This window comes from Phyllostomus hastatus, unplaced genomic scaffold (assembly GCF_019186645.2).
Source record: "Phyllostomus hastatus isolate PE091 unplaced genomic scaffold, TTU_PhHast_1.1 phas_contig_58, whole genome shotgun sequence".
Taxonomy (NCBI): domain Eukaryota; kingdom Metazoa; phylum Chordata; class Mammalia; order Chiroptera; family Phyllostomidae; genus Phyllostomus; species Phyllostomus hastatus.
This window is the reverse complement of record NW_025333916.1, coordinates 30,068,161-30,091,808: the sequence shown is the minus strand read 5'-3', so window position 1 is coordinate 30,091,808 and position 23,648 is coordinate 30,068,161. Positions and strand designations below refer to the sequence as shown.

Below are 23,648 nucleotides of genomic sequence, written 5' to 3'. Positions count from 1 at the left end.
GTATTGAATTTGTTTCATTGTAACTCATAGCAAATAATTAAGTGTCCTTTGTAAAAGAACCAGTAATACCTTTTAGATGCCAGGTCCTCTGCTAGGTGCTAGAAGTAGGAAGTGCTCACTGAATTCTGCTGTATTCGGTTGAATCCTTAAAAGGGTTAATATTTCCAAGAGACAGCAGAATGAAGTGTTTGATCATCTGAGTTTTATTTTTTAAAGCCGCAAGCATGTGTTGGAAGGGAAGGAAATCAATGCCCATAGTGGGACTCTGCATTAATACAATTTGGAGAATGACTTACTCAGTTTGGTTAACTTGGTTATTAAGGCTAATTACAGCTTTTGTATTGTGACTGTTAAGATAAAAGACCATATCTTTTATAGCTCTGAACTTGAATCTCACATTAAGAACATTCTTTCATGATGAAACCTCTCTTAGGAAGGTGAGCAATAAAAGGTTGTTACAGGCAATTTAATAAAATTTTGGGTTTTTAAATATATTCTCACTCAGCAAAATAGAGGTTTTCTAATTAGAGAAATACAAATATGAAAATCTACAGTGAGTTTTACGAATTTTTTTTCAAGTCATAGAAATCATTGTTTAAAGTTTCCAGGAGTATGTGGGATCTTGCTTTTAAGGACTATTATTTCTTTGAGATTTAATGATCTCATCTTTAACATGGAAATGGTAATTCTGACCCTGGAGGATTAATTCTATTTTTAAAACCTACATTTAATTTAAAGTTCACTCTATGCCAACAATCTTGACTTTTAGTTAGCATGGTGGTGCTTTTTAAGTTAATTTTCAAAATAAATTATAGTTCACACAGGCATGAACTGAAATACAGAATTATGAATTATGAAATGGACACATTGAAAATAACTACATCACATTATCTATTAGAGTTTTTTTTTATTGCTGAGTAGTATTCTGTTGTATGAATGTACCACTGTTTATCCATTTACCATTTGAAGGACATTCAGGTTATTTCTAGACTTTTGCATTATGAATAAAGATGCTATAAACATTTTTGTACAAGTTTTTATGTTAACATAATTTTTCATTTATCTTGGGCAAATCCCTAGAGGTGGGATTGCTGGATTATAATGTAAAATATGTTTGTTTCATGAGAACCTGCTGAACTATTTTCCAAAGTGGCTGTGTTTTTTGCACATTAAGCAGCAATTATCAGCATTCCAGTTACTCCATATCCTTGGCAGCAGTTGGCATTGTTCGGTTTTAAATTTCTTTTTCTAGACACATGGACAAAACCAAGGGGGAGGGTGGAAGCAAGGGAGGAAGGTGGGTTTGGCTGGGGTCTGGCGGGAGTGGTGGGGTGAAAATGCAGACGACTGTAGTTGAACAACAATAAAGTGATTTAAAAAATTTCTTTTTCAAATTTCAACCATTATAATTGAATAGGTATGTAGTGGTATTTTGTGTGGTTTTTATTTGCATTTTCCTCATGATTAATGATGCCAAGCATGTTTTCATATGCGTGTTGTTATCTGTATAGCTTCTTTGGTGAAGTGTCTTTACATATTTTTTGCCCAATTTTTTAAAGGGTTGTACATTTCTGGATGAGTTTTAAGAGGGCTTTACGTATTTGGATGTAAGTCCTCTGTCGGATGCATGGTTTGCACGCATTTTTTCCCAGTCTATGTATTGTATTTTCATTCTCTGAACAGTGTCTTTTGTAAAGCAAAATTTTTTAATTTTGATAAAGTCCACTTTCATCAGTTTTTCTTCCAGGGATCATATTTTTGATATTGTATCTAACTTTATCTTTGCATCACCCAAGGATACAAATATATTTTTCTAGAAGTTTTATGTTTTTGTTTTACATTTAGGTCTGTGATCCATTTTGAATTAGTTTTTCATAAGTTTATTGAATTATTTTTTAATAAATTGCGTGATACAGATTTAGTTTATTTTTCACATGAGTGTCTAATTGTTCCAGATGCAATTATTTAAAAGATTTATCTTTTCTTCTTTCAATTGACTTTAAACCTTGAATAGATTGTATTTGTTTAGGTTTACTTCTGAGCTTTTAAATCTCTACCATTGATCTGTGTGCCTGTTCTTCCACCCCTTGTTCATTGTCTTGATCACTGTAATTTCATGGGAAGATTAACAATCAAAGCCTTCAGCTTTGTCCTTCTTACTTACAATTGTCTTGGCTATTTTATATCTGTTCTTGTCAATATGTATATAGACACCTGCTAGGTTTTTGAGTGGGGTTGTATTGAATATGTAGATCCATTTGAGGCACAATTGACATAGTAACACTATTGAAATTTTCAGTCTATGAATATAGTAACTTTCTGCTTTTTAAGATTGCCTTTTACTTCTTTTGTCAGTATTACGGTTTTTAGCATAGAGACTATACATGTTTTGTTAGATTTTTACCTGTTTCAGGGTAATTTTGGCTATTGGTAAATTTTGATCTCTAATTGTTTAATAACATTTTAGCATACAGAAGTGCAGTTCGTTTTTTTTGCTTTGAACTTTATTGCATGACCTTGCTAAGTATATTAGTTCTAGGAGCTTTTTAATAGGTCAATTGTACACAAATAGAGGCTATTTTATTTTTTACTCTCCGATTTTTGCCACTAGCCTCCTTTTCTTGCCTTATTGGCCCAGCTAGAACTTGAGCATGATGTTGACTAGGAGTGGCAAGACCACATACTTTTGCCTTGTTTTGATCTTAAAGGAAATACATTCTGTCTTTTGCCTCTATGATACTAACTGTAGGGCTTTGCCTTTTTTCAGATGCCCTTTACAAGGTTAAGTCATTTCCTAATTTACTGACAGTTTTATTTATTATGAAGGGTTGTTGAATTTTGTCTGTTGCTTTTTCTCTGCATCCGTTGAATTGGTCATATGATGTTTCTTCCTTATTCTGTTAATATAGTGAGTTATACTTAATTGATTTTTTTTTTTTTACCTTCTCATCTGAAGATATGTTTCAGAGAGAGAAATGTCAGTCAGTTGCCTGCCATATGCGCCCTGACTGGATATAGAACCCACAACCTTTTGGTGTATGGGGATGGCATTCCAACCAGCTGAGCTGCTGGGCAGGGCCTGATTGATTTGTAAAGTTGCACCAGCCTTGCATTCCTGGGATAAACCATATTTGATTGTGTTGTACTTTCTTTTTTATATATATTTTTTATTTTTTAATTTTTTAAATAGTTAATTTCTTATTTTTTCCCCATTACCATTTATGGCATATTCCATCATATTCCACCTTCACCCTGCCCCCCTGCACCCTGCAATCACTACGCTATTGTTCATTTTGCTGATATTTTGTTTCTATGTTCATGAGGAACATTGATTTGTAATTGTATTTACTTACAATGTCTTTCTCTGGTTTTGATATCGGGGTAAGGCTGGGCTTATAAAATGAGTTGAAAACCATCCCCTTTTCTTCTGTTTTATGGTAGATGTTGTGTAGAATTGGTATTGTTTCTTTTGTAAATGTTTGGTGACATTTTTCAGAGAAACATCTCAACCTGCATTGTTAGAGATTTTTAACTACTGATTCCATTTTTTAAATGAATTTACAATTGTTCAGGTTATTTCTTTTTGAGGGAACTTTGGTAGTTTGCATTTTTTTGGAGGAATTTGTTTACTTCATCTAATTTGTGGAATTTTTCATCTCATGGCACATGTAAACTAATTACTAAAATTCTGCAGCACACCAAAAAATGTGTTATACTTTTTGTTGATCTTACAAAAAATAGGTATAATTTTGATTGATTCACACCAAATGGCTGTTGTGCTATCATTTTTTTAATTTGACAGTCTAAGGGAAAAGGTTTGTGCCCCTGATTACATAGTCAGATATTGAATGTTTTAAAAATTCTCGTGGCACACTAGTTGAAAATTGCCGCTCTAAGATCTCTAATGATGTGCACTTTTATTACTGAAATTTCTAGTTTGTTCTTTTTTTCCAGTCTGATTATAGCTTTATTGATTTTATTAATCTTTTTAAAGAAACAGCTTTTGGTTTCATTTATTTTTTTTTCCTTTGGCTGGTTTTCAATTTAATTGATTTGTGATCTGTTACTGCCATCCTTCTGCTTGCTTTGGCTTTAATTTCTTAGTCTTTTTCTAGGTGCTTAAGGTGGATATTTAGATTATTGATTTGAATCTTTTCTTTTCCAGTATAAGCATTTAACACTATAAATTTCCCTCTAAACTCTTTTTAGCTGTAGACCACAAATTATGGTATTTTGTTTGCATTTTCTTTAAGTACAAAATACTTTTTGGTTTCCCTTGTGTCATTTTACTCATGAATTATTTAGAAGTTTGATGTTTAATTCCCAGACATTTGGGGATTTTCCATATATCTTCTTGTTACTGATTTTTAGAGAATGTACTCTCTATGATCTCACTGCTTTCAAAGTTATAAAAGTTTGCTTCATGGCCCAGAATATGTACTGTCTTAATGAATGCTCCTTGTGAATTTTCAGAAGAGTAAGATTTTGTTTAGTTTTTGTCTACTAATGTTAGGTGGAGTGTTATGTACCTACCCGTCTCTTAGGTTAAGTTGGTTGATAGTGGTGTTTACATATTCTTCATCTTTGCTGTATTTCCATCTACCCTGGAGTATTGAAGTCTCCAGATATCATCGTGGATTTGTCTGTTTTTCATTTCAGCTCAGTCAGTTTTTGCTTCATGTATTTTGAAGTCTGAACATTAGGTGAAGTATTCATTTAGGACTCATGTCTTTTTGAAAAACTGACCTCTTTATCATTGTTATATTTCACTCTATTCCTTGTATAGTATTTCTTGTCTTGAAGTCTACTTTGTCTGATACTGACGTGGCTACTTGAGCATTATTTTCAAAGTGTTTGCCAGTTATATCTCTTTCCCTTTAATCTGTGCCATTATATTTAAAGAATTTTTCTTACACACAGCATAAAGTTGGATCTTGTTTTTAAGTCTGATTTTACCATCTGTTAATTGGTATGTTTAGACCATTTGTATTTAATACAATTATTGATGCGGTTGAGTTTTTAGGTCTACCATTTAATCATTTGTTTTTTACTTGTCTTATCTGTTTTTATTCCTCTGTTCTCTGTCCCTCACCTTTTCCTTCTTCTAAAAATCATTTTTATTATTTTTAGTATTTCATTTTGATTTATTGTTCTTTTTGTTTGAATCTCCTTGTATTTTTTAATGTTTTCAGTATTACAAAAGAACATCTAACCTTAAGCAGTCTAATGTGTACTAATATTTTGTACAATAGGATGTAGAGTCTTAACCATGTAGTTTCCATGTCTATTTCATCTACATATATTTATAATGCCACAAGGCAATTGTTCAAAGATTTACTTTCAATAGTCATACTTATTTTAAAAAAAACTTTAAAAGGACAAAAATAGTCTGTTACATTTACTCACGTATTTATTATTTCTATAGATCTTCCTTTATTCCTGTAGTTCCAAGTTTCCCTCTGGTATTATTTCTCTTCAGCCTGAAGAAACTTCCTTGAGCATTTCTTCTAGGCCGGGTCTGTTGGCAGTGAATGCTCTTAGTTTTTCCTCATCAGAGTATGCCTTTATTTCAACAATTTTGAAAGATGATTTTGCTGGATGTAGAATTCTGGGTTGATACTTCATTTTCTTTTGTCACTTTAAAGATAATGTTCTACTGTTTTCTGTCATATAACTTCGCATGAGAAATCTCTAAGTATTTGAGTCAGTGTTCTGTATATAGTATTTCATTTTTCTCTGACTGCTTTCAAGAGTTTTTCTTTATCTTTGGTTTTCAGTGATTTGATTATGGTATGTTTAGTCACAGTTTTTCTTGAGTTTACCCTTTCTGTGGTTAGATGAGCTTCTTGAATCTGTAAATGCATCTTCCTCCAAATTTGGAAATTTTTAAGTCATTATTTTTTCCAAATTTCTCTGTATGTTTTCCTTTTCTTCTGGGACTCCAGTGACACAAATGTTAAGACATTTTGCTCTTTTCCCAGCTGTCTTTAAGCCTCTGTTTATTTTCTGATTTTTGTTCTCTTTTCTTTAGATGAGGTTTCTGTCTTCAAGTTCACTGACTTTGCCTTTTGTCATACCCATTCTGCTCTTGATTCCACACAATGATTTTTTTTTTTAAATTTCAAATGCTATTTCTTCAGTTCTAAGATTTCCACTTAGTTCTTTTTCATAGTTTGTATTTTTCTTCTTTCAGTAGTTTTACCTTTATCTCATGGAACACCATTACAATAGTTGCTCTAAAGTCTCTGAGTGGTCATTCTAACATCTGGTTCATTTTGGTTGGCATCTGCTGGTTGTTTTTTCCATTCAGAATTGATCACATTTTCCTGTTTCTTTGTTAGCTAAGTAATTTTGGAATACCGTGTTGTGAGAGTCAGAGTCCCATTAAAACTTCCTGAAGAATTATTGTTTTTTTTCAAGTATACAATCTAGTTTTTTTAAGTACACAATTAACTAGCATAGATTCAGAACATAAGATCTGTTTTACCTTCCACAGGTGGTGATGTCAGTAAAGTCTCAAGGCCTTGGCTGTGATTCCTAAGGTCTGTTTTATGCAAATGAGATGTTACCTGGACTTATGCCTCTTTTGTACACAGTAACCAGGATCCTCTCACTGCATCTCCTGAGTGGATGGTGGGGTCCCCTTTTCCCAGTCCTCTCACCAGCTAGATGAGATTCTTTCAGGTTTTTGCTGAATGTGCCCTCTACAAAGTTCCTCTAATGGGGCTAATTTTATGTGAGAGCCAAGAGGGAAAATGGAGAAAAATAACAGGAAATCACCTTCACATGGCTTGCTGCTTCAAGTTTTGTTTTCCTACCCGCTTGCTGTTGTTTACTTTTCAGAGTCCTTACATTGCTGCTTTTCTTATTTTGTTCAGAGTTTTTGGTTACAAGTCACAGTGGGCTTACTCTAGTTTGATCACATTTTGTTTTCAGTTGGCATTTAAAAAATATGGAAATATTCATTGTAAATATCTGTGGCTTCGATAGATTTGTGGCCACTGTTATTTTCTGGTGGTAAAAGTTACTTGATATTTAACATGTCAAATTTTCTAATTGAGGAAGCTTGCTACTTTAAAAAAATTATTGTATTTTTTTCCATTACCATTTAGTCCCCTTGTCAACCCCACCCCCCCAATCACCACACTGTTGTCCATGTCTGTGATCTTCCTTTTTTGCTTGCTTCTTTTAAATGTGGAAGAATGTAAAGCATCTCTTTGGACAAACAAAACATGATCATTCCTATCTTTATTATTCATTTAGCACAACTGTTTAAAAACACACACAGACACACACATAACACATGCCTTTTCAAATAAAAAGTATTGTGAATGACTTTGAAGTACTGATATCTATCTTGTCTTGAAATTAGCAAAGGAATATTTGAACTTTTGAAACTTGTGGAATAGTTTCTTGAATTAGCTACCTCTTTGAAGAATGTAGAAAAGAATAATATATTTTATCAGTACCTTAATTCAAATTATGTCTTCTAAATTTATTTTGGCTTTTCCTTTGGAAAACAAGTGAAATTTGATTAATGATTTCATTCACATAATGACAAATTTAGTGATTTCTGTTATATAAAGATTAGTTCCTGGTTAGATCATTTAGGGAAATATGTTTAAGTGAACTTTATTTTTAGAAGATTATTGATGTGATAGATAAACATACTAATTAAATAAACATAATAAAGTTTGAAATGCCAATAAAGAAATTAGAAAATTGTTTATTCATGGTCATTGTATACCTTTATGATTTTATTGTGTAAGGGTAATCTTAGAAGGAAATTTAATTTTTGCACAAAAGAATTATTTAGAGTGGTTTGTTGTTGCAGGTCTGTTTGTAAATTAAAGTGGCAAATTGGACCTTACAGGCAACCATAGACTGTCCTTACAGACTTTTTGTCTAAAATGTCACATAAGTGGGAAGATAATTAACAACGAACATTTGAAATATCTTTCATTTTTATGTATGACAGACAGTGTTTGTTTGGATCCTTGGTTCAAATTCAGACTCTTGTTGCCTTCTTCCATTAAACTCTGCATGAGATTTGTGGCTTGGATTAAGGAGAGAATTATGTTACAAAAATGGCAGATTGGGACTCATTTTTAAATAGTTCAAAATTTATCATTAGCACCCTGGCTGGTGTGGCTCAGTGGATTGGGTGCTGGCCTGCAAACCAAACGGTTACTGGTTCGATTCCCAGTCAGGGCACGTGCCTGGGTTGTGGGCTGGTCCCCGGGAGTGTGTGAGAGGCAACAGATCGATGATGCTCTTGTACGTTGATGTTTCTCTCTCTCTCTCTCTCCCTCCCTTCCCCTCTCTCTAAAAATTTTAAAATAAGTAAATAAAATAATTATTAGCTATTAGAGTTGCACATTTTTATAATTTCTTAAAGTTTACTTCCTTCTCTTCCTTTAAATTAGGTGCTTTATGGATGTGCATAGTTTTAAATCCCCACTGCAAATTGGAGCAGAAGGCCAGTTGGCTAAAACAGCTGAAAAAGTGGAACAGTGTTGATGTCTGCCCGTGGGAAGATGGAAATCATGGCAGTGAATTACCCAACTTAACCAATGCTCTGCCTCAGGGTGCAAATGCCAACCAAGGTGAGTCCACAGCAAAATTGTTCTCACTTTATAGCTGCTTAATTGTGCATATATGTTTATAACAGTAACTTTCAATATATGTGGGAAAATAATTTCCTCCATGTCAGAACTTAATGTGACTCAAGAATTTTAACATGCTTTGGCTGTGAATGTGTGTGTTTTAATTTTTACCTGAGACTGTTCTGTGCTTTTTTCATATTCTCAGAATACACATGGATGTAATACTTATTAGTATGGGTTATTCAAAAATCTATAAAATTAAATGTTATATAGAATTGCTTATTAACTATTTAATTTGAATATTTTAAATTTCATAAATCATGAAATAGGTTGGTTGCATTTTATAGAACAAAATATTGAGAGACGTGTGGCTGTGTTCTTTTATCTCTTGGTCAATTCATGGTTGGGCTATTGTGTAATTTAATCAGTTAAAAATTCTTAGTTTCAAATGTAGCAAGTAAACATTTTATAACTGGGCTAGAAGGGAATGGGGTGCTGTTGGCGTTTGGACTAGGAAAACGCTTTATCGTGAAAGATCGTATAGCATAATCACTCCTACCTACTGTAGGCTAACAGTGCCCTCCGGTCCTTGGGACTACTAAGAAATGCATGCAGACATTTCCAGGTGTTTTCTGAAGAACCTGTCTCTCATTTCCATCCTACGTTTTTCTCTGTTTTATTTTTCAGTTTCTGTCTCTCTCAAACCCACCATTTAGCTCCAGTGCCTTTCATCTTTTCTAGTCTTTTTTCAAATCTCCCTTTGGCCTCAATTTCCCCCCAGCTACTACAGCATTTCTCCTGTCTTTCAGAATGAAATCCTTAAAGTAGTTAGCAGTTGCAGATAAAATTTTCATTCACTGATTTATGACACTGTTTTTGAGAAAAATTGAAAGACTTTAAAGTTGCTGTGGTAGATGCAAGGTGACAGTTAAATCAGAAGGATCCAGAATGAAGATTGTCATTCTGTATATGCCAGCCCTATATGGAGTTGATACTCCTGGAAAGAGCCGGACAGCGTGCTGAGTGTGAATGTGAGTTAGCATAGTGTTCTCAGTCTCGATAAAGAAAGAAAATTACATGTATCACTCCATAGGGACTTGCCCAATAAAAAAGAAGTTTTAGGACTTGAGAAAGATGATTGTCTGGCTCTGGTTTGTCTGGAGATATTTGCCTTGGGAATTCAATATTTGAGATCTGTCATATCTTGATTGCCCATGATGATTTTATTTAATAACTTTAAAGAAAATAAATGTACCACTTATACCCTGTATTCTTTTCTAGAAACTTAGAATTCTCAAGTTTAGCAATCAGTTTTTTTCTCTTCCACTGCTAGGAAAGGTATGTCTACATTTACATAGGCAATATCTTCAGTTTTTTTTTTTTTAATATTTGGAGGGTTTTCTGTTTCACTCCCTTTTTGTGAGCACCATTACAACATTTTGCACTTTACTTTCCATTTGGTTACTTTCCCCTTGGTTAAACAGGAATATTCCATTGGCTTTAGAACACCCCCTGAACAGTGGTCCAGCTTCCAGACAAAATAGTTCATTTTATTTATGGTTTGGCCTAGGGGCATGAAGTCAGGACCTAGTTTCTGAAGGCAATATTTATAGCTGTTGTGCCTAAAGGCACCAGGCTCCTGCTTTTAGCATAATATTCACATCCTCCAGAGGGCTGTCAGAAGAGAGCTGAGCAGGTTGCTAGCAGAGAACCTGCTGTGGCCAGCAGAGCCCAGCAGCCATGCCACTGCAGCTGGGTGTGGAGTGTACACTTAGTACAGACATCGGACAGAATTGTATGTGTTGGTACATCGAAGTGAATGTGAAGGGCAAATCGGGTCCTGTCTTTGCTGAGATTAATTACTAGACTTAATTAACAATAACAGTAAGAACATTAGAACCTACCCCCTTTGAAACGGTAGTGTCTTTGACTTTTTTAAATGTACCACAATGATAGCCAATTTATTTTTTTTATAAAAGATCTAATTTCTCCCTTCTTACCTTTCTGAATTTCCCAAGTTTTCTTTAATCAGCATGTATTAATATTCATACATGTATTACAAATATATTTATCATTTTCAATTTTTTACAAATATATTTATCATTTTAAAAACTTGGTTAAGAATGGGCTTCTCTTTTTTCCATCTTAATTGCAAAAATCAAAAAACCGTAGGCATCTAAGATAAAAATTGAGCATGATTTTGACACCTAACCAAATCTACTTCTTGTTTTTGTATTTTTAGTCATTGTCTAATACGTAATCTTTTTTTATGTTTCCCATGTCATTATAGAGCTTCCTGTCTTACATTTTCATTTAAATACATTTCATTTATTTTACTACTATTTAGCCTTTTTTGTTACACTTGTTTTTATTGTTCTCTTAGAGCTAACAACTTTAAAAGCCCAGTATGTGCCCTCTACCTTTTTCTGTGCTCATACAATCAATACGAACACATGAAAAGTTAAGATTTTTTAAAAATGGAATCCTAGACTATAGCTTCCTTTTATTATTGATAAAAGTACTTTGAGCCAAATCAACAGGTAGAATTCTCATTCTTTTAACACATACATAACATTGTTGCTCCTTTAAAGTTCTTTAAGTTTTAAATTCTGTTTCTTTGATTTGAGCAAAACAAATAAATGAAATGACGAAGCCACTTAAAAATGTGTGAGATTTGGGCTTTGGAATAGTTGATTGATTGGCTAGGAGAGGTGATGAAACCAATTTCTTACTGGGTAAGAATATATTTATTCTGCTCAGCAAAAGCCCTGACACGTTCATAAGGCCCACTCTTTCTATATATAAGGTGTACAATTAAAGCTACTGGTAGCAAGGAGTCTGAGCAAGGGCCATAATACCTACACCAGTATTTATGCCTCTCTTGCATCGTTTATGCATTTTGATAGGTCTGCCGCATAAATACAGATATCTGAGTTGACCTGAGACAAAGCCAAAGTAGTGTCTTTCTCTGTTAAAGACCTGCCAGAAGCCTGAAGCACAGCTGAACTAGCTGAACTTGGGGTGAGGATGTCTGTGTTTCAGCCTTCCTTGCCACTGCCTGACTGTGTGACCTTGGCAAGTCAGTTCTCTTCTTGATCAGTTCTTTTTTGATTTTATGATTTCCTTTATGTCTGTACTTATCAAAGCTCCAGTGATAGGAAGATTAAACATTTTCAACCCAGGAAGCTCCAGATTTTGCTTCTCATTGAATTAATCCTCAGAACAGTGAGGGTGATAACTAGGTAAAGTGAGGGTGAGCTAAGTAAAGTACACATAAATAAAACCAGTTTGTTTCCCTGGTTTTCAGTTGAGGCTAAGGTTTGTGCCATAGTTGAAGGTAAGTCTGGAGTGGGGATGCAAAGGATGGGGGTGTAGGTAGAAATTTGAACCATGTCATTCAGAAAAACTAAATAGTCCCAGGAGTTGGGGTAAAAATATCCTTTATTCCCCAAACATTTCTTTTCTCTGTTAGGTCCTGAAACTTGAACCCTCTTCGGAGTGTGTGCTTCTGCTCTTTTGTGATGCCCCAGCATACACTATGCTGGAGACATCACACCAGTCATGGAACCTGCACAGGAGTCAGGAGGCAGCCTGTAGGGGCAAGGTAAGTGCGCTGGTTTGTTTTGTAGCTATGTTGTGTGGCTTTGTGAAATGTTAAATATATGCATTTATGCCCTTTGGGATATAAAGTGGCATTTAATTGTTATATCCCAAGAAGCATAATAGTTTTAATTGTGCAAAACCGCACAATATAGTTAAAAAATACAACCAAAAGCACAACCCTTATGCATATCTTCAAAGGCTGATTGCATCTTCTGAAAGGTTCCATGGCTGGTGTCACATCTCTTGCATAGTGTTTGTGAGAGCTGTTGACCCCATCAGGGCAGCCCACCACAGCACCTCTGAAGTGGGGAGCAGTGAGTTTTCATGCAATTTTTATGCCAAATGCCTCCTTTGAGTGTATATGGCATGGAAACTAGACTTGACGATTCTTTTTTGCAGGATGTCTTTAACCTTAGCTTTGATGGCTGCAGTGTGTGTGTGTGTGTGTGTGTGTGTGTGTGTGTGTGTGTGTGTGTTTGATAAAACGAGTGAATGTGGCTCTTTCGGCTGACTTGCCTCCTAGTACTTAGGACATGAGAGTATTCACCCTTCATCCTTCTCCTTAAGGGGTGCAGGACAATGTGTGTGGGTGTGCTCGTGAACATCTGGCCACAGAGTGGTATGACTGGTGTATTTACATGTGAATAATAGCTGACACAGCTTTCTGAATTGTGGAAAAAACAGATTCATCGAACAGGCCACATCGGACAGTGTTCACTCGAGCCATCGAGGCATGCGATCTCCACTGGCAGGATAGCCACTTGCAGCACATTATCAGCAGTGACCTATACACCAACTACTGTTACCATGACGACACTGAAAACTCCCTCTTTGACTCCCGCGGGTGGCCCCTCTGGCATGGTAAGTGGCCAAACCGGAAAGACATTTCCATGACTTACTTCTTTGTTTAGTTTCTATAGCATTATTGGAGTGGGAGGAGGAGAGCTGAGAGATTCAATGGGAGATGGATGAATGCTTGGCAATAGGAGCTGAGTTTCTCATTCAAATCCAAGTTCAGAAATGGTTTCTTGTGTCTAATAGTATTTTGGGGGAAAACATCTATTAATCCTGCTTTTATGGATATATCTGACAATGGCAACTTCCCCCCCTTACCTTTCTGTTTTAGAACATGTTCCTACAGCCTGTGCAAGAGTGGACGCGTTACGTTCTCATGGGTACCCCAGAGAAGCACTGAGGCTGGCGATAGCTATTGTTAACACGCTAAGACGACAGCAACAGAAACAGTTGGAAATGTTCCGAACTCAGAAAAAAGGTGAATGTGAAGGAGTTTGTTTCCATTGGACTGGGATTGTTGGTGATCACATCACTTGGTTTTGTGCTCTTTTGGAAGAGATGGCTTTTAAAGTTGGGGGGATGGGGATAGCAGTAGTTCCCACTCACTTGAAATATTTAATAGCTGATCTATGAGAAATTTTAGGGTTTTCTTCCTTGGTTAGATATTATAAAAAATGAGATTTTTTTTTAAAGTGTCTTAGGTTAGTTAATTTTTTAAGGAGAAGAATTTTTATTACTATTTTTGTTGGAGTGACTAGTATGTCTGAATTATCTGAAATGTTATCTGAAATTAGCCAAATGTTGTATTTTGTGAAAATGCATTTTAATTCTAACAGTAAGGGTCCTAGGGGATAGAGTGCATATGTTTCAATCCTGGCAATTGGTCCTAGCTAGGAGACCCTGTGCAGTGACCGGACCACTCTGTGATTTGGATTCCTCATGTGTGAAATGGGGCCCAGTTGAGGACCTATCTGAGTTCTCGAGAAGATTATTAATCCTGTAAAGCACTTAAAGCAGGGCCTGTCATACTGTGTAAGCACTCTAAAACTGTAATAATTTGTACATAAGGGCATGATATTTATTTAAAGTGGTAATAACAGAGAAATCCTTGGATTTTAAAAAATTCTACATATAACCTTTGTGTTATATGTAGAATTTATATAAGAAGTTAAGACAGAATACACTTAACTTCTCTTCATTTCAGTTTATTAATGTTTTAAATTTTACATAGGCATTACCGAGTACGAGTAACTACAGAGGGTTATATTACAGCTTGAGGCCCTGATCAGAAAAAGTAATATATATGCTTTGTCTGCATAATTCACGCACTTTTTGTTCCCTCTACAGGTGTAAATCTTTTTATGCTGCTTTGGCAGGATTGTATTTACTCTGGAATTTTATTTTTTATTCAGAAAGATGGTTTTAGTTGCTGTGTTTTTTTTCTTTTTATGTTTTATTTTTAATTCTTGGGTGATTGTATACATACCTACATAGGATACAGCTAAAAATTATCAATAGTTGTTGAAACAGGCTGAAGGCTAGATTGAGTTTTTTGTACTTTTAATACCCTCTATGTTGAAAGTATTATAAATATTAGCATTATCCTTTATATGATGGAAGAAACTTTGAAGGGCACAGTTTGAACTAAAGAAAGGGGGAGCTCAGATGGGATTGGATTATAACACTCCTGATAATCATGACTTTGTTCAATTTTTCACGTTCTTCATGTCATCTCTAGTTATCAGATGTGTTTGCAGAATATGCTGCTTGGCCCTTTGGAAACTTTTTCTGAAATCTCCCTTCCCCTAAATACATATCATATATGACCAAAAGATGTTTACTTCTGAAAAGTATAAAGGATAAAATTCAATCTAAGAGAGAGTGAAGTACATTTTATACTACTATAAAAAGAGAGCTAGCTCATGATTGTCTGATCTTTAAAAATCATATCATAACCTTTACTAAGAAATGTTATAAAATGAGTTTAGTAAAAATGTTGCAATATCTAAGAAATGCAAAGTGTAGAAATGTCAGTTCATGTAGGTAAGTTAGAATACATGTTAAAGTAAACTCCCTCAGTTATTTTTGAGGCCACTTTCAGACACATTTCTCTTTTGGGAGCAATGAAAACCTTTACTTTAGACTATTATTAAGTATTATATTACTGGGATTACTTATCTATACCTATATCTTTCCCTACTTTTTTTGTCCATTTTTAAAGAATATGTTTTTCATAGCTGTTTACAGCAAGTTTCACATTGCCATAACAGTTACTTGTTATGTGGACAAGACTGGTAAATAAATTATCTTGTTCATTTTTAATACTGTATGGCATGATGTATCAGCTTTTACATGTAAAAGTTACATATTAGTTTCAGTTGTATAACATAATGATTCGATATTTATGTATTTCAAAATAATCACCACAGTAAGTCTAGTTATCATAACTATATATAGTTACAAAATATTTTCTTCTTGTGATGAAGACATTTTAAAATCTGTTCTCTTAGTACCTTTCAAATATGCAATACAATATTATTAACTGTAGTCACCATAGCCTCATGACTTACTTATTTTATAACTGAAGTTTTGTGCCTTTTGACCACTTTCACCTGTTTCACCCATCTCTGTATCTGGGCTAATTTAAAAAAAATACTTCACATATAAGTGAGATCATATGTTATCTTTCTCTGTCTGACTTATTTCACTTAGTTCAATTTCTAGATTTAAAAACTGCACTTCTTTTTTATTTTATTTCTCCCATTTTCTGTGTTTTTCCCCACTAATTTTTGTGTGAAAAGAAAGAGAACATAGAAGAAATACTTTACAAAGAGAAAATAGTTTGTAAAATTTTATCCTCAGTTTCCATTTTTATCACTGGACAGTAGATTTGTTTGTATAAGTACACTTCCTTTCACCATACACACATATTTTTTTCTCTGTCAAATGTATTTTTGGTTCTTCCCATGAGTAATGTTCCTGTTTCTTTTTTTCATACTGGTTTATGTATATGGAAGCCAGTGACAGAAACCAAAGGGAAAGGCCTTTGCAAGGAATCTAGGACCCAGCTTTTATAAATTTTAATACATTGTGTCAGACCCTGCTTCATTTTTATGTATTGATAGTTGATAGTCCAAAACCAGAAAACTTCTAAAGGAATATTAGATTCATGGAATGGCTCTGTAGCAATTTATAAGCCAATTTTTTCTTGTATATTTTATATTGTATATAGATTTTATTATAGTTTCCTTTAAGAAGGAGCTGCTATCGTTTTTTACTTTAGTAAGTGCTTAGATGTAAAATATTGCATTATTTATAATGGAATATGTCTTAAAATATTTGCAGCTTTTTTCCAGCACTCTAATTTTAAGAACTTGAAAGTGCTAACATTCTGTGAAAAAGTAATTTGGATAGTTTCATCCAAATTATATGTTATATTTTGCTATAGTTCCTGTTTGTGGCAAAGGTCCTCCCTTAAATGGCTACTGATCTGTGATATGGAACACTTTCATAAAGTTGAAGGAAAGTAATTTAACAATAGTCATGGGGGCATCCAAGTCCCACCCAGGCTACCGCTGCCCTCTAGCCTCCAATTTAGAGGATCCGGTGAGCACTGACTCTGAGAGTATCTTCTTAATAGAGTTGTAGAGTTATCCAGTGGTGATTCTGGGGGTACTTTTTAGTCCTCTCTATCATCACTCCAAGGAAGTGAGGGGAATTGTCCCTAGGTAAAAATTTGGAATTGCTTTTTCCTCATATGACATAATCTAATAGTGTAAGTTCTAATGTTAACCCAGTACTCTGGACGCATGAATTCAGTAGATGTTTGGGAGCTGTCCTAGGAGGTTAGTATCATTTATATTGATTCACAGATGAATCTTTAAAAGTTAAAATAGTTCACAAGTTGGGATTTATATATACCTTCGTTTTTTAATCGAATTCAGTGTTAATTTGTCAGGATGTTGCTATTAGATAGTAAAGTCTTTGTTCCCTTTACTTCTTTCCATCTCTCATTTCCCTTTTCTTACACAGAGCTACCCCATAAAAGCATAACCTCAATAACCAATCTGGAGGGCTGGGTTGGACACCCTCTGGACCCTGTGGGCACTCTTTTCAGCAGTCTTATGGAAGCCTGCCGCATGGATGATGAAAGCTTCCCTGGATTCTCTGATTTCACAGGTAAAACTATTGACATTTGTCTCATGTGCCTTTTTTTCCCCTAAACTCTGAATGACATTGGTCATTATTTTTCTTCACAGTTTGTTTTATGAATCCATGCAGTTAACAATACCTGCCATTAGCAAGCAAGCGAAGAAATAGGCACTCTCAACTCTTTTCCAGCAGGCTTAGATTCAGTTGACAACATGTGTAAAGAACCTTAAGAATATTTATTCTCTGTAGTCAGTAACTGTATGTCTAAGAATTTATCTGCATTTATGACTGTTTTCTAGCATAAAGGTATTAAAAAGGATGTGCATCATAATGGGAGGGAGGAAGGACTGTCCCTTTGCTGCTCCCATGGCTGGGTGAGCTCCGAGGGTTAATTGCCTTCCCCTCCATGTGTTCTCCTGTGCTAGTTGCCTTCATGGATTGTGGGTGACCCAAACTTGATCAGGAGAGTGAAAGGTATGACTGTGAATGTGCTTTCCTTGGGAGTTCGATGGTTAAAGTTTGTTAAAATTTCCAACAGATATAACAGAGATAAGAGAATGTTCAAAGAATCATTACTCTTGTGATAACTGATGACTTTTTGATAACAAAAAAGGACCTGGGTTACATGTGGTCTCTACTGTTTTCATTATAAATTTTAACACTGTGATAAAAGTATGCGAACTTTTTTTTAATGCCAGGCTTTTAAGAATTGATAGCTATTGCAGTCACATAATTTTATACTGTTTAATTAAAAATTTTCTCCACTCTTAAGTATTCTTAGTATCTCTTCTTAGATTTACAGGTTTTTATTTTCCAAAACATACGCATTTAGTCATTCAAGGGCATTAAAAATAAAGATATTGGAAAACTATGCACTTGTTTTCTGACCTTCTTGGAATTAAGCCAATAATTCATTTATGATACTGGGTAAAATAAATATTTGTACCTGAAAAAGTAGTTTCTGAACTCTGATTTCTTTTGTGACATTTTACAGAGAACATGGGACAGTGCAAAGCTCTGGAATACCAGCATCTACCTGCACACAAATTCTTAGAAGAAGGGGAATCCTATTTAACACTAGCCGTGGAAGTAGCCCTGATAGGGCTGGGACAGCAGCGTATCATGCCTGATGGGCTGTACACACAGGAGAAGGTTTGCCGGAATGAGGAGCAGCTCATTTCCAAGCTTCAGGAAATTGAATTGGATGACACACTGGTGAAAATTTTTCGCAAGCAAGCAGTCTTCCTATTAGAAGGTAGTTTAATAAAGACGTTTTCCACTTTAACCAATTTTATTTAGGTGCTAAACTTTTAAGTTGGGAGTACTATAGGAATGTTTTTAATATGGTAGTTATCTTGGTTGGTATGGTCAGTGAATGTCATAGGCATGTTTATTATCTAAATATAGTATCACTTAATAGAAAAACACGGATGTTTACATTTATATCATTTGACTTAGGTGGTCATGTAGGATGGTCTATTAGAAATGAGCCCCATTTAATGCCACAAGCTCTGAAAAGGACTTTATTGTGGCTGTGTTGTTTCTGAGATAAATACAAGTTTGATATTTAGTGAGCTATTGTTGGTAGCCATGTTCCTCTTTGCTTGATCAATTAAATAGTAGAATGGAAGTTGGTTGGCATTCCTCTCAGTTGGCTATTACATGATGTCTGAGTTTTGACTCAGACATTTGCACAAGCTAACAAAGGACTGAAAGCTGCAGGAGTGAATGGTCATTGTTTCAGAGAATTCATTAGGTGTAGATTTAGCAAGTTCAAGTTTCATAGCCTTTCTAAGGCAAAGCATAATTTCTTCTTTTTATAAGGTTAAGAGCTAAAGGGCCTAACACATTTTGGCTGGCATGTTTTTAAATTTTTTTTCTTTTTTGAAAAGACTTAAGTGTAATAAGTATAGTATCCTAATCTTTTGTGTAAATTTAAGTGGTGTCTAATTGATGAAATTCTATCAAATATATGTTTGCTCTTATGGAATTCTCTGTGGTTGATAGGCTTTATAAAGTGTGATATCTTCATCTTACATTCAGAACTGTTACTTATAGGGAAAGGATTTAGAGAAAATAGCATTTCAAAACCTCTTTTATAAAAAAATACATTTTACTGATTATGCTATTACAATTGTCCCAATTTTTCTACCTTTGACCCCCCTGCCTGGTACCCCCTACTCCTTCCAATAATCCCCCCACTTAGTTCATGTCCATGGGTCATACATATAAGTTCTTTGGCTTCTCCATTTCCTATACTATTCTTAACCTCCCCCTGACTGTTTTGTACCTTCCGATTATGCTTCTTATTCCTTGTACCCCTCCTCCTCCTGCCCTTCCTCACTGATAACTCTCCTTCTGATCTCCATTTCTGTGATTCTGTTCTGTTCTAGTTGTTTGCTTAGTTTGTTTTTAGGTTCAGTTGTAGATAGTTGTCGAGTTTGTTGTCATTTTTTACTGTTCATAGTTTTGATCTTTTTCTCAGATAAGTCCCTCTAACATTTCATTTAATAAGGGTTTATTAATGATGAACTCCTAAGTGTACTTTATCTGGAAAGCACTTTATCTGTCCTTCCATTCTAAATAATAGCTTTGGTGGCTAGAGTAATCTTGGATGTAGGTCCTTGCCTTCCATGATTTCAAATACTTCTTTCCAGCCCCTTTTTGCCTTTAAGGTTTCTTTTGAGAAATCAGCTGATAGTCTTATGAGAACTCCTTTGTAGGTAATTGTCTCTTTTTCTCTTGCCGCTTTTAAGATTCTCTCCTCATCTTTAATTTTGAGTGATGTAATTATGATGTGCCTTGATGTGTGCTTCCCTGGGTCCAACTTTTTTGGGACTCTGAGCTTCATGGACTTGCATGTCTATTTCCTTTGCCAGATTAGGGAAGTTCTCTTCATTATTTTTTCAAATAAGATTTTCATTTCTTGCTCTTCCTCTTCTCCCCCTGGTACCCCTATGATTTGGATGTTGGGACATTTAAAGTTGTCCCAAAGTTCCTAAGCCTCTCTTCATTTTTTTGAATTCTTGTTTCTTCATTCTGTTCTGGTTGAATGTTTATTAATTCCGTCTGTTCCAGATTGTTGATTTGCGCTTGTTTTCCTTCCTTTCACTGTTCATTTCCTGTATATTTTTCTTTATTTCACTTTGTATAGCCTTCACTTCTTCCTTTATTTTGCCAATGTACTCAATCATTTCTGTGAGCATCCCGATTACCAAATTTTGAACTCTGCATTTGATAGGTTGGCTATCTGGACATCGTTTATTTCTTTTTCTGGATTTTTGATCTGTTCTTTCATTTGGTTCATATTTCTTTGTCTCAGCACACCTGTTACGTAGTAAGGGGTGGAGTCGTAGGTATTCATCAGGGCAGCACAACCCACATCATTGCTGTGTTGTGGCACTATATGTGGGGGAGGGATCAAAGAGCTGCTTGGTCAGCTCTCGCCCTGCTTTCAGTCACTTCCTGTGCTGCCTATAAGCAAATTGCACCTTTGAGGTGCTCATTCATGGTGGATGGGTTTGTATAGGTTCTAGGACCCTGTGGGTCCCTTCAGTGGACTCTTCTGTGAGACAAGGAGTTTCTCACATTGCTGCAGCACCCACAGATTTTAATAGCCAGAGGTTTTGAGGCTTTATTTCCCCACACTGGAACCCCAGGTTGTGTAGTCTGTCTTGTTCCCCAGTTGTTCCTCCCGGTTTATCTGCATGCGAATATGGGACTGCCCAGTCTGCCAGCAGCTGCCTTGCCACATGTCCTCTCCACCCTAGCTGCCCATGTCTGCCCCTCCTGCTGGTCTGGATGAATGTTTCTTTTTTAACTCCTTAGTTGTGGGACTTCCATACAGTTCAATTTTCTGGCAGTCCTGGTGGTTTTTTGTTTTTAAATTGGCCGTTGTCCTTTTGGTTGTGCAAAGAAGCAAAGTGTATCTACCCACACCTCCATCTTGGCCAGAAGTCCCCAAAACCTCTTTTATGTGTCTGAAACTAAAGATCTATTTGAAAGAATTTTACCAAATACATTATACATTTATATGTTTTAATTATTTTTAAAAATATTTTATTTATTTGTAGAGATGTGAAAGGAGAAAGAAAGAGAAGGGGGTGGTGTGGTTACCTCTTGCATGCTCCCTGCTCGGTACCTGCGCTGCAACCCAGGCATGTGCCCGAACCAGCGACCCTTTGGTTCACAGGCTGGCACTCAATCCACAGAACCACACCATCCAGGGCTGCATGTATATGTTCTAGAAATACATAAAGTTTTTATTTATTTTTAGAGAGGGGGCAGGAGGGAGAAGAAGAGGGAGAGAAACATTGGCTGGTTGCCTCCTGTACTCGCCCTGACCAGGGTCCGCACCTGCGAACCAGGCATGTGCCCTTGTGGGGAGTTGAAGTGGTGACCCTTTACTTTTCCGGGCAGCGCCCAACCAACTGAGCCACACTGGTCAGGGGTAGCAATGCATTTTAAGTGTATTTATTAATAGTATGCTTAATTTTAGTAAAAATTCCTATTGTTAATTTTTTGAAGCACTTACCTCATGGTTGTTTTGGGTTTTTTTTTAACATAAAAGCCTATCCTGGCAAATTTTAAGCGATCTTGATTCTTTCTTTACTGTTTTGTTTTATTTTCCTCTGTTGAGATAATCAAAATCATAAGCCACAAGCTTTTTTTATGCTGTCACTGGCTCGTAGTAACTGACTTTTGATTTTCATTATATTGAAGAATAGGAAGAGGGTGTGTACTTTTCAGTGCTGATGGGGCCTGATACCTCTTTATCATTTACCTTTTTAAATGTTCTTCATAGTTATTACTCATGAATAATGTTTCACTGTCTCATCTTTGATTATTTCATACCTTCCCATTAAACATTTTCATAAGCACTGTGCCTGTTAAGGAGTGTGGTTGACTCATCCCAGCTTTCTCTCCTTGCGTGACCTTGTTAGACCCTCAGAGAGTGGGTAGTGCAGGACAGGAAACAGTCCAAGGGGGGAGTCAAGGGACCGACCATTCCTGTAAATTCCAGAAGATAAGTTCAGTCAACTCAGTCACTTCACAGTTCTTCATGTATTTATACTCTGAAAATTTCAGGGGCAAAATAGCAGACTGAGGTATCTGAAAAAAAGAGGAAGCAATAACCCTGTATTGTTGCTGAGTGTTAATTACTTCTGGCCTCAATCTTGGCATGTTAGAAAAGGACTTCTGGGGAACTTAGTACCAAATTTCAGTCTTTCATTATTCAGTTACACTAACGTTCAGGAATTACACTGACTATTAATTCACAAATAAGTCTGTGATACCTGACTGAATGTTTTGCTTGTCCAGAGATGTCATAACAAGTGTTGATTGTGTATGCTGGCTTTCCCTGTGGAGTAAAAAAAAAGGGTAGCTTGATGGTTTAAGGGAAACATTGGAATGAAATGGGAGAGAAATGAAGAAAATCTACAAGTTGCTATATTTAGTCCTTAAGCAAAATAGAGTTAGTATCTTAGTCTGCTGAGGCTTCCATAGCAAAATGCCTAGACTGCATGGCTTAAACAATAGGAATTTATTTCTCACAGTTCTGGAGGCTGAAAAGTCTAAGGCCAGGTGCTGGCCAAATCATTTGCTGGTGATGTCCCTCCTGGCTTAGAGATAGCTGCCAGAGAGAGAGAGAGAGAGAGATCTCAGATGTCTCTTATAAGGACACTAACCCTATTGGATCAGCTCCCCACCCACCCTTCACCCTTCATTACTTTCCTGAAGGCCCCTTTCTGCAAATGCAGTTGTATTGGGAGTTGGGACTTCAAAAGTATTGAATCGGGGTGGAAGATACATTCAGTTCATAATAATAACCTGAATAATTTGGCCTCATTATATGAACTAAGGGTGGAACTATAATGCTGTATTAACTTTTGAAGAATATCAAAACATTAAAACATTTTAAAATAATCTTAAATAAAAGAAAAAGATTAATAGGTTTGGTAAAATTAGAAACCTAGGAAGGATTTTAGTTTGCCTAGGTAAAAAAAAAAACAAAAACTTGTCTATTATATGATTTCCCAAGTACTTGAATAGTGAAGTTAAAAGATACTAACCAAAAATAAAACAATGAAATTTAAAAATGACTCGTATTAAAATGATCTATAATATATAATGCTCCTACCCCATGCCTAGTTCAGTAACTCCTCTCACCATTTCTTCTGAACGGCATTTCTTGCATTCTAAGCTCTTCGCTAGACTGATTTTTCTCATGGAAAACAAATGTATTATATCCTCTGAGCAGTAGTATTATGGTTCATAATTGTAAACAGATTTTACCCAGAGGTGACATGGAAACTAATTTATTAAACACCTTACAGTAACTAAACCTCTGGGTGCGTAAGTGGAAAGTAGTTGAACTAACCACTGTGGTTTCCTTTCAAAATTTATTTTAAAAGTCTGTTATCACCCTTCTTAGGGCAGCACTCTGAGGACGCAGGGGAAGTCAGCTTTGCCTCCATCCTTGTCATAACT

At 35.5% G+C, this 23,648-nt stretch overlaps 1 protein-coding gene across 1 annotated transcript in view; it reads left to right on the top strand.

Moving 5' to 3' along the window:
• The window catches only part of ZSWIM6 (zinc finger SWIM-type containing 6), a 185,861-nt gene that overhangs the window by 150,686 nt on the left and 11,527 nt on the right, over nucleotides 1–23,648 (top strand). The window contains exons 5-9 of the mRNA XM_045848206.1: nucleotides 8,427–8,606; nucleotides 12,894–13,070; nucleotides 13,336–13,482; nucleotides 17,037–17,183; nucleotides 18,151–18,411. Of these exons, the coding sequence (XP_045704162.1) occupies nucleotides 8,427–8,606; nucleotides 12,894–13,070; nucleotides 13,336–13,482; nucleotides 17,037–17,183; nucleotides 18,151–18,411 (912 nt within the window). The remainder of the gene's footprint in view (nucleotides 1–8,426; nucleotides 8,607–12,893; nucleotides 13,071–13,335; nucleotides 13,483–17,036; nucleotides 17,184–18,150; nucleotides 18,412–23,648) is intronic.